Here is a 12,119-nt window from a genome sequence, read left to right as displayed (position 1 = left end):
CGAAGTTATTTTGATTTATAAGATACATTTAAATGGTGTCAGGTGGTTCTTTACTGTAGAATGAGCTCGAAATTAACATTACAAATCAATATTTTCTTAATCAATTTGATTTCTTTCCGTAAACCCCTTTGACATAATACACGTGTCCATTTTTCGGTTACCCACCTGAGTATGTTGGGATGGCAGAGCCGGTTCATGAGCTGGACTTCTCTCAACATGTTAGCTCTGTTGCTGCTGATTTTGTTCATCTTCATAGCCATGACCTGATCTGTGGCTCGATGACGAACCTGCAAAACAGTCAAAGGAAGTCACATTTTAACAAGTTGCAAATACAGTGGAGTGTAACCGAAGAGAGGCTGAATCCTAAGAACTAATGAACTGTTTTATGGTGGCTGCACAAACTTTAAATAAACCCATTTAACTCGGGTCACTGTGAAAGCATTTGAACGTCACTATGCCTTAATGAAAACATGTGAATAATAATGATAATATGCAGCAGGAAAACAGAGGAAGCAGGCGGGTAATAAAAGAGAAGTGAAATGAGGTCAGGGACTGCTGAGGACAAAGTAGTCGATCCAGAGCTGCACGATCAATTCTTTATTATGGTGCATTGGGATTTCAGTTTCCATCCAACCGTTCGATAGTGGTGGTATAACCATGCATCTATCCATGGTTGGGTGGAGCTATCCCAGCATGCCTTGTGTGGAAGGCAAGATAATACTCTGGACAGGTCACAACATGCAGACAACACTGAAGCTCTTCCTCTTTGAAACACATTTGGCTACAGCAAGTGAAGTGAGGTTGTTCTGTTTCTCAGATGTATGCCAGGGTAATGATATTGCTAAGTTATAAATGGAGATTACAAAATATAAAAAATAAGCCAATGTTCGATGTAAACATTGACTGGTTTCAGTAAATGTTGTTTCACAGAAAAAACAGAAGAGAACTGGGATTAAAGAAGTCTTAAAAGTAGTGCATTCATTTAATAAAGCAAAGAAGGCCTTTGCAAAAACAGAGTCCATCCCTTTAATGCAGCTTATAAAGAGTTTACTCGCTCTACATGTTGGGTATCATTACAGAAAGACGGCCCATGTTGTTTGTCTCTTTATAGCCCGTATCGCCTTTTAGAATTTGTAAAGTGACCCTGAAGTCTTCACACCGCAGGTCTTAGCGACTGCGTGACTCCGTTCACCAAATACCAAGAATTTGGTTTCTGCTTGACACCTTGATATGCATACAAGTAGGAAATATATCAACCAGCAAAGCACGGAAGGCATCAGAAGACGGAGCTGCAGCAAACACTTGCTCGCTCACTTCCTGACTGCAGAACCATAATTAGACCATGATGCAGCTTTAGATAGATAGAATCGGAGGATGAAACCCTCTTTATTAGTCACATACATGCACACAGCAGAGCACACACAGTGAAATTAGTCCTCTGCATTTAACCCATCCTAGTACTAGGAGCAGTGGGCAGCTATCGTGCAGCGCCCGGGGAAACTTTAACGCAGCAGTGTGAGGAGCTGATCCCTCTGAGCCTTCAGCAACAAAGAGCATATTCAAACATTATCAAGAGGACATGAAATCTTTCAGAAGCATCACATACATGATGCAAAACAGAGCTCAGTCACATTAGCATGACAGCTAAGGGGTTATCTATCTGCCTGCACTTTGAACATTATACATCAACAGCTTGTTTACTTTAACCACAGCAGACATGAAGTAAATAATTAAAGGTGTCAGTGCTGCTAATGTGGCGTCGTGATGCAGTGTGTTACGGAAATAATAACAGATGACTAGACATGTTTAATTATGTGTCCCTTAACAATAAGTGGTGTTACATCATTTGGAGGTAAATTATGTAAACAGAATAGGAGAATCCCCCCAAAAATGTAGTACATTTATTTTACGTCCACAACCAAACACAGAACAATTGTGTCACTGTCGAGAGGCTTGTGCATACTATTTTACATTAGGGAAAAACACTGTTTTACATGCATTTAAAGCTTATGATTCAAGAACAATAATAGCTAAAGGACAAGTTTTGCTCAGAATAAATCCCTGGAAAGGTTGGAGAAGAGTTTGGATCTGTTACTTAATTAAAAATAGTAATATGACACTGTGAAAATACATCTGATTACAGGTCAAAAGTCCTTAAGTACTATCAGGAAAAGGAAGTAAAAAATATAGTAAAATGTTACCTGATGCGTCTGTAGTACGTTAAGGTTGTGATCATTTTAACTTCTCCACTTCATTTGGAAATACAGGAGGGAGGAAGAGGTTGAATTATTGTAATCTAAAAAGTAACCAAAGCCATCAGATTAATGCAGTCGAGTCAAAAGTTCATTATTTGCCTCTGAGAGGTAGTGGAGTGGAGTTGTATTTCATGGAAAGAATTTATCAAAGTACAAGTATCTCAAATTTGTGCTAAACTAGTTCTTGCCTGAATATACTTGTTAAATTCCACTAAAGTCTGTGAGTCATTTTCAGAACAACAGTGGGCAGCTTTACATCATCTTCTAACAATGGCTGTCTTCCATCATCAGAGCCACAGTACACTGGAGAACGGCACAATGGATGGGCAGTATCACTTTCAGCAGGAAGGGGACAGAGCGACGGAAAAAGGTCAACGTGGGTTATATATGATTCATCAACAATGACAGGTGAAGGACAGAAATGTGGCTATACTTCAATATCAGGGTTTGGTAGAAAAACCATAAAGGATCATGGGTTTATTACAGATGAAGACTTTTACTATGATATCATGTTTCATTCACGATTATTGGGGCCTGAAGAATAGCTAACAATAGCAATATTAGGGATAACCTTAATAAAACAACGGTTGCTTTCAGTCAAATTATTCTTAAAAACTTGTGGATTTTCTCTTTTTTTTTGTCATATAAACTAAAATAAAAGTATAAGAGAGAAAGCCTGTTACTGTACACAAGTTTTCAAAAACAGCAACAACAAGTATGAATGTGGGAATGAAGAGTCTCTGGATTATTTACCCTATATATCTGTATCACTAACATGAGCTCAGCAAGTCATTTGTTAGATATCACAGTTTTTGTCAATACCTCTAAATCCCTAATTCAGATTTGAGGAGTGTTCTTTGCTTCTTCTCTCTGTGTTTCTGTCTCACACACACAGACATCGCTCTGTTCAAGTTCAAAGGAAGGGGCCTGGCTATAGGAGCCGGCAGTCTCCACCACAGGACAGCCGAAACAACAGATGGCCACTCCTCTGAAGGCCTCCTCCCCCACATCCCTCTATCCTCCTCCGACCCCCCATTCCTCACTCCTCACATCCCCCCCATCTGCATGTATTCCTGATCCCTCTCTTTCCACTCCACTCTGTGGCCTCCAACAATCCGACGTCCCTAATCCTCATCTCCCCCAGCAGTCAACCCCAAGTTCGTCTTTTTACCTTGCTGACCTTCTTGCACCCTCACCTCATCAACACATCGTCTTCTTCAAACTGCTCATTTCTGGAAAATATACCCCCAGTGTCTTCAAAACCCTTTCTCCCTGTTCTCCTCCTCCCCCGAAACCAAGGCTCTATCAAACCTCTGAATCAATCTTCTCCAGAACTGTATTCCAAAAATGTCCCCCATTTTTGATCCTTTTCAACAGGCGTACCACATCTCCTTAACATCAGAAGCTTTTTGCCCCTCCAGTTCCTCCTCCTCTTACCCTCAACCTCTGTCACCATTAATTTCACCGCCTTTTTGTTCCCGTCTCTGTCTGTCATCCTCCTTGACTTTAAGCTTTTCATCATTCTGCTCCATTTCCTCTTCTCTCTCTGTTTACCTATGCATTCCTGTCTCTCGCAGAATAAAAGGTATTAACAGATATTTCCATTACCCAACCACAGGCAGAGGAAGCACGGTCTACCAAGCTTGATTATGTTTCTTGGAAATGTAAGTCTTTCTCCAAACATTTAGAAGAGTTTAATTTGGATTAGGTGGTCAGAATATGTACCTAAATGGTCCATCCGAGATGTAGAATAAGTTGGAGACAAGCTGCTTCCATCACAGTGTTTTCACACCTTTTGAATCAAATAAACGATGATCTAAATATATTATATACTAGAATGTATTAAATTATAAAGCTACGTATAGATTAAAACAGGCACTCTACTCTCCTACTAATAAATAGTTGTTTTTCTACAGTTTAATAACGTGTCTTGAACAGTGTGTGACCGACAGTGTTTATAATGGCATAGAGTCAAGGTTTAGTCTCCAAGTGTTTTTGTTTTTGAGATAATATCGATGGAGAAGTCAGCATTTCACTGATATGGCAGAGTGTTTTGGACAGTATTTAGACAGCTACTCTTCACCCGAGTGCAAACTAAATACTAAAGTTGAAAAGCAGTTTTTAAAACGGCAACACAAGAGTAAAAACAGCAGTTTAATCTACCATGGCCACGGTTTCACTGATACATGCTGTAAATGTGGATATCATTAAACAAAGAGCACGACACCACTGTTGTGTGATAATATGTACCTAATTAAAGTTGTATTATCACTGGCTGCCTCAATTCTGATTCCTGTGCTGTTACTTCCCCTGTGGTGATGTCAGTTCTGAATACGCTCCAGAGTTTACAAACTGTTGTCTCACAGATCACAAAAGGTTTAAATAAACACTTTTCTTAAATATGCTTTACAAAATCTTTAGGAGATACCCTGTTTTTCTTAAATACAGATCTTTAAGATTAGCCTGGGCAGTCCCAACAGCTGTCAGGAACAATCATCATTATCATCAATCATTCCAACCCTAGGAAGTAGCGTGAGAGAGAAACACAATGGAAACTCAATATCAAACAAGTTCACCATACATTGAAGCGTCACTGTAACAGTAGAAGGCTTATTATCCTGCGCTCAGACCATAATACAACTCAAACACACAAAGAGTGACAAGGAACATCTAAAGACTTGTTATTTAAACTCCAATTTGATATGAAAAAATAAGTGAATTGAGACTGAGCCTGGATTAATGTCGTCCATCGAGGGCATTATTTCAATTAATCAGATTATTCTCCTTCACGTATAGAGGGGCCACAACCCTTCCCCCATACTTGTGAAGTTGATTCTGTGTGTTAACCCTTTACATAACACGGGGTCAGTCTTGCATGTACGCAGTGGTGTGCATCCAGAAGTCACAACAATAAAAAGCTATCAGTCCATCAAGGCCATTATCGATCCTTTGTGCAGCTATTTCCAAGGTGAGAGGTCTGTTCACACTGCTGTATACACTGAACTATAGTCATAGAGCTCTTGGCAAAAAGACTAAATAAGGGAGCTAAAATGTATTTGCTGATGCTGGTTTCAAGACTCACTCAGCCTAACCGACCACACTAATAACACCAAACATGCATGTGTGACTTCCACTCACATGTCTGGAGGGATAAGACACAAACTAACAGGGTTAACAACTCCGTGTGCAAGTGATGTCTTTGAAGTGATCGCAGTCTAACTTGACCTAAAAATGTCCAGAAAACACTGGTGAGTGAAGACCAAGATAGCCCAGAAAAAAATCAGCCTTTGACTCGCCAAGCGTATCAACTTGACACGATCAAATGAAATGGAAAAAGGGCTTCAATAGTTTAACCTCATAGAAATGCAATTTTCCTCTGGAAGTCCATGCAAAACAAGTTCCCTTTTTATTCCTGTGACTAGTAATCATGACCATTGCATAAAAGGCACTTGCATGACTTTTGTCACGCAGCAGGGGAAAAACCAAATCGATAATGAGGAGGTCAAATGATTATGTGTTATCTAATGTCTGTCTGGTCTATTATAAAACACCATGGACGGACAGTGAGGCATTAATAACAAAAATGGGATCTAAAAACAGAACAAAGGGATAGAAGAGGGCAGACAGTCAAGGACAGCCTGAGGAATCCCAGGAAAGAAAAGTTATAGTAATCTCCACCCACTTTGAAGACATCAGAGAAGAATCCCGAGCCGATCCACTCACAGGTGAAGTCATCAAGGCGTGTGAGACAGGAGAAGGCACTGATGAGAGCTCTGTAGGACGAGGGCCACACCCTGCCCACCTGGAGAAGACAAGAACAGACTCATTTCAACACGTTAAGATCATATCTCAAGGAAACCGCACAACCGTTGAACCCTTGAAGAAGAAAACATGGACTCTAGTGTGTACCCAAACTAACACATGCAGAGGTACATAGCCTCAGCGTTGGCAACGGAAATATGTTCAGGGTCCAAAATTGCATCACATACTTAAAGCGGCCCTATTGTGCTGATTTTCAGATCCAGATTTGTATGTTCTTCCTCTACCGTCTCCATGCTTTAATGTTCAAAAAGCTCTTTATGTTTCTCATACTGCCTGTGCTGCAGCTCCTCTTTCACCCTCTGTCTGAAACCAGAGCCCAGTCTGCTCTGATTGGTTAACTGGCCGGCTCTGTTGTGATTGGTCAACTGTTTGGAAGAGATCCCGAGCTTTAGCCTATCATATAAAATGTGTTTGAGTGCCGACCAATAGAAGCATGAGTGTTACATAGTGATGTCCCTATGTTACGGAAGTAAAGAAAGGAGTCCAATGGTGGCGTTTTTCAGGCGGGGGGGAGAGTGTGGGTGAGACAAACTCCTTCTGGAGGGAACTTTGGGATTTAAGCATTTGTAGACCATTAACATGCACAAAAAACGTTATCACACACTACAGGGAAAACTCAAAAGAGCATAATAGGGCCTCTTTAAGACAAAAAGTAGTGAACTCAATCAACAGTGTAAGAGAACTGACAAATAATCTTTAATCTTTGTTGCTCAACTACGAAACAATTTGTACACAATAGCTCGGGAGACATTGAAAAATATGATGTTTTTAGTTTATATCGGTTTATATTCCTCTCGTGTGAACACAAATGCTCCATTGATGGCACGTTGTTTAGTAGTACAAACAACAACAATCTTTATCAGAACATTTGGCGACAACAATATCAATCCTCGAAACCTCTCATAATGTATGACTGATTCTACCTCCTGACTGTGGACAACAACCAACCCGGGTCCCAGAGACATGATTGTTTTCATTGGCTCAGAACTCCACACGTTTTGTTTCTCCATCCAGAGCTATTAGGAAAGTGGGAATGAATTATTTATAGACTTTTTCTAACCTTTAATATGCAAGAAGAGGAACCCTGTATACTGTTACAGTATGTACGCTCTGCACTAGAGGTGGGGAATAAATATAGATATTGTATTGAAATCAACAACAGATCTTTCTCTCAACATCTTTATTTTATTCTGGTTTTAAAGACGACACTACAGTGAAGTTATGTACTTTCAGCTGTTCTATTAATTACTTTTATTTACTTTAAACCCTTTTAGCAATTATATCCATACCTAATGATCTTTATTTATCATAATCAATCAATCAATCAATCAATCAATCAATCAATCAATCAATCAATCAATCCTACAATATTGACCCAAGATCAATATCAGGGTATTTATTTGCTCAGAAGATTGTGATAGCTGATTTTCTCCATATCCGAGCCCAAGCCTGTGTCTGTGAAATGTATCATGTAAATATAAATAATGAAGAATATACAGCGACTGACCTGTGAAGGCGGGCCCATGCCCATCTCAAAGCCACCTACGCCTCCGACGCCATCTCTGTCCTCGTTGATGCGTTCGGGTCGCGTAGGGATCCCAGCGATGGAATTGCGTTTATTCCGGTCCATGGCGTAAAAGATGATGTGGGTAATATGGGTTTTTTTCTGTGATGTACCCACATGACATGAGGACAGGATTGTTTTAGCGGAGCAGGGACTTTACTAAGTTTGTTTCCTGGGAGAAAATGTGTCACGCACGAAGACTTAGGTTTCAACTGGCGACACACACACTGGCAAATCCAGGATGTTTCCTACTTGTCCGGTTCCTTGCTGCTTGTAACTGGATGGACACCAGGATGAGAGCGTTTTCACATGTTTGACAGATGTATAGAAAGCCCTTGGATACCTAAAGAAGGAAAAAGAATAATTAATAATCATAAATGTCAATATTAGCAGCCGCAGACTGTGCTTCAGGATGGACGAGACAAGCCACTATTGCTCAACAGGCCCAAATGTAATGGCTGTAATAGGGGCCGATTGTCCAATTATGGGAGATTAGCCAAGGAATAGCTCAGGTCCTGGACCTTTCTGCCATCCAAAACAAAAACAGCAGGGTACAAAGGGTAACAGGAAAGGAGGTCCATGACTAAAGGTCTTTACCCTCAAACAATGTGGCATTCATATCTAACTTTATTCCAGGGAAAGATCTATCTGGGTGATAAGACGCTGGTCGTGAATATCTTTTCTACTATGAAAGAAAGTGGATTAACCTCTAATTTAGTGAGTTAGACGAGTTGTAAACATAACTTTAGTTTACTCAGAGGCAAACCCCGCACAGCAACTGTAATGGATAAGCGGATTAATGGGTAAATAATAATAGATGGGTGTTTTCCACTAAAGCTGCAACCCTTTTCTCATCCACTTCAGCTGTGTGTGACGCAGAGTTACACTAGTGTCGAAATGTAACTTTACCTGCTTTAAATGATGGAAGGTAAACAATGACTAACTTTTCCTCTGATGTTGAACTACTCCTAAGTACTAGTGCCTCACAGTGAGCAAATTTGCAAACGTTATGGTGTGTTCACACTATTGGTTTTAATACTGAAAAGCCTGCCGTCATGAACTTGAAATGTATGTACGTGCCACACAAAGCTGTAATAACAGGGGTTATATAGAAATGTAAAAATGTGTGCAATTCAGTAAACATGTTCCAGTAAATGGGGTACAAAATGAAAGGAAATACACTGAACCGGCCTTTAATAAGCCAAGGCAGAAACACAAAAGTCAATCCAAGGCCAAGGAGAGGTCTTATGAGATCAGATACTAAAAACAGCTTTGATATGAGACAGCCAGATTCTGCTGTGTACCGTCAGCATTACATCACAGACACTAGACTAGAGAGGAGCTGTAGATCTACTGGACAACTTCTGACATCATTCTCTGTCCCAGCAACATCCTTAAAAGGCTTTTCATCCTCCACTATCCTTTTTCTCTGCAATAACACTTCATTTTCTGCCTTGTTGAAGTGGTACGACAGAAATAAAAAGTACCAGAGCCAATAAAAATGCAAGCCACAAATGCCAGGGCCGAGGCTTTTCTTTTTCATTTCAGCAGCTTTCCCATCCAGACCCACAGCAGGATCAGAGAGCTCTCTCTCATTGTATCTGAGACGAGAATAGGTCAGCAAGAAAAGATATAAAATTCCACCGTGATTCAAAACAGCCAGCAGCAACAGAGAAGAGCTACTGTACCCACACACCCACATCAGTGGTTATTCCAGCTAACACAACCTTCCTACGCTTACTAGAATTTCAGTGATGCAAATGATGCAAACAAGTAAGAACGCAAAATTCTTATTCTACAAGATACAGCGCGGGGGGGGGGAATCAGTCGTCATTCAGGATGATGTTTCTAACCAACAGCAGTAAACTGACACCCACTTCTGCAGTAAACAGACATCATGTACCATCAGCCGATAAACAAACATCCCAAACTACAGGGAAGACGACCTAAGACACAACGTAATGTACAAATAGAGATAGGATCATATCACATCTGTAATGTTGAGCTTAATGAGCAATATGAACGTTGCTGAGGAAAATCATCTTGATGCAAGTGAGTGTTCAGAAAAAAATAGGCATGCCACCACTGTTCATAACTATATTTGTTTCTAAACTATACCCTGTTGCTGACATATCCAAAAGACATGCATTTAAGACACCACAGCAAAGGCCCTCTTCATGGAAAAGGGTGGAATTTTTAAAGCCGGTCTATAAAATGTGGCTTGTTGCTACTCCAAAACAGATGGGACTTCTCCGAAGCAGCCTCAGGCCATATGTTTTAACAGTAGTGTTGGGGACTGAACACTATCCAGCTGTGTCCCGCTGGATTACAGACTAATAGAAAATGTCAGCAATAAATCAAAAACTTAAGTGACGTTATAATGATAGGGTGCAGCCAGGGTAGGAGTGTCTCTGAAGGGCAAGAAGTATTAACGGGCGTGTGTGAATGCGTGTGAGGGACAGTTACTTTGAGAAATATCGTGCATGTGAATCACAAATGAATATAAACCAAATCATTTAAACATGATAATATCCACTGATCTTTTCAGGAGTCTGTTGATAACATGTTCTGTGTTTTACTAATCTGTTGACCTTTCTCATGTGAGTGAAATAGTTGAGGGACCTCCATTCACTAAAAGAGCAATTATACCAAGTATTTGAGCAAGGTCACATTCAACACAAGTGAATAGAAGCCTCTTATCTGACCACACTCTATTGTGTTGCATTGCAAAGATATATGAGCCACTGCATACCTGTCATTCCTCAAGGGTTTAAATTAATGAACAAGTCCATGGGGCAGGGAGAAAACCTGCTCATTATCTGGATACCACAGACAGTTCATGAGTTAATGCTGCCAAGACAGCTTGATACAACAAGTCATATTAACGCATTCCTGACCTGAAACCGGTATTTGGTAGGAATGTTTTACGAGCACATATCTTAATAATGTTTAAAGTTGTTCATTTTGATTGGTTAAGTGAATTATCCTTGTCATACTTTTATTTGTATTGAGTGTTTGGACTAAATGTAATTATATTTAGTGTATGCCAAAAGACTCTAGCATTAAATGGCTTATCTTGAAAACTGCAAGAAGCACAATTAGTAATGTGTCAATGTGCCTGATAACAGGTTGAATACCAAAGACATGCACACATAGGCCTACGCAGTGTAAATAATATGGCATACGCAGGACTTTGCAAGAAAAGCGAATTTAATTATTGCTAAAAACGTGATTATACATGTGATCTAAAAATGTCAATCTGTTAGATGCTTGCCCCAAGTGTGTGCTCCCAGTTTTACTTCAGCAACATTTTAAATACAGGACTTTTACGTGTAACAGAGTATTCCTTAAGTACAATCATGTATCAGTATCATGTTCTCCTCGTTGTTAGATTTAAAACGGACTTACCTGTTATCATTTCATGGAGATGTTTGCATTAACACTTCATGGGACCCATGCCTTTCCCAACTTTACAGCACTCCAAAAAACAAGTCGGCAAGCGACCCCCTGAAGCTGGAAACGCAGCTGCTCAGAAACTAGCAAGGAACGCTAGTTTGTCAACAAAACTCGAGCTAAGCGAAGAGCTAACAAACATTAGCCTGAGAACCACCAACAAACAGCAAAAGGAAGTTTTTCGTGGCCAACCGTTTAAAAGTCAACATTTCCTTAGAGTTAATGCATAAGGCGATATCGAATTCTGCTTCTGTCGTCCTTGTTTCCACAAAAGAGCAAAGTACGATGTTTGTTGGACCGCCCGGGATAATATTTCAGGCGATTGTTGCTGTTTGACAGCTCCGTAGTCTCTTCGCTCTCACCCGAGTAAACTCCCACTGGACCCGCCCACATTTGATTGGCAGGTGGATTAACCAATCAATTGCCAGGCGTGTTAAACTCCTTAAACGGTTAATTATAATAATGATGATTATATTATCAATAATAATAATATTGATACATTAAAATAACAAAACAATAATATAGATTGAGTATTTAAAATAATACAATAACATGTTGTAAATATTTCAATTCAAACGAGAGGTTTTTGAAGTTTACTTACAAAGATTATTCACCCGACAGAATCATTAACATAACATTTATTTTACAATTTGCACATTTTAGTGGTCCATCACTTCTAATACTTGCAGTTAACAGTGCTTTATAGGGATGCAAAGATGCATACAGCAACATACATTTTAACACAAAAGTAATATTTTTCATTTTTAAAATGTAGTCATTAAATAGTATTTTTTCTCATATGACGTAACTCAACCTACTTCATACACTTGAGTTTTCATGCAAACTTCTTGCAAAGTTGACAGTTTCAGCTCCTGAATGCAACCTCAGATGTAACGGCTATTTTTAGATTCCATCTTTATTGTGTCTCACCAAAGCTCTTTGATGGGCAACAGATTGGAAACTTAAAGGGAAATGTTTTTATTTTATTGTAAGATTTATGTTAGCAGATGGCCACTGGTTAAATG

General features: G+C 39.7%; 1 protein-coding gene across 1 annotated transcript in view; it reads right to left on the bottom strand.

Annotated features, from left to right (window-relative positions):
* The window catches only part of LOC134866296 (dual specificity testis-specific protein kinase 2-like), a 30,464-nt gene extending 19,019 nt beyond the window's left edge, over positions 1 to 11,445 (bottom strand). The window contains exons 1-4 of the mRNA XM_063886389.1: positions 11,050 to 11,445; positions 7,585 to 7,984; positions 5,938 to 6,057; positions 166 to 287 (exon numbers count right to left, since the gene is read on the bottom strand). Coding sequence (XP_063742459.1) covers positions 166 to 287; positions 5,938 to 6,057; positions 7,585 to 7,707 — 365 coding nt within the window. The 5' untranslated portion in view covers positions 7,708 to 7,984; positions 11,050 to 11,445. The remainder of the gene's footprint in view (positions 1 to 165; positions 288 to 5,937; positions 6,058 to 7,584; positions 7,985 to 11,049) is intronic.
* Positions 11,446 to 12,119: the final 674 nt, after the last annotated feature.

The sequence above is a fragment of the Eleginops maclovinus genome, chromosome 6 (genome assembly GCF_036324505.1).
Source record: "Eleginops maclovinus isolate JMC-PN-2008 ecotype Puerto Natales chromosome 6, JC_Emac_rtc_rv5, whole genome shotgun sequence".
In the NCBI taxonomy this organism is placed as follows: Eukaryota; Metazoa; Chordata; class Actinopteri; order Perciformes; family Eleginopidae; genus Eleginops; species Eleginops maclovinus.
Note: the sequence above shows the minus strand (reverse complement) of the source record. Positions and strands in the feature narration are given on the sequence as shown.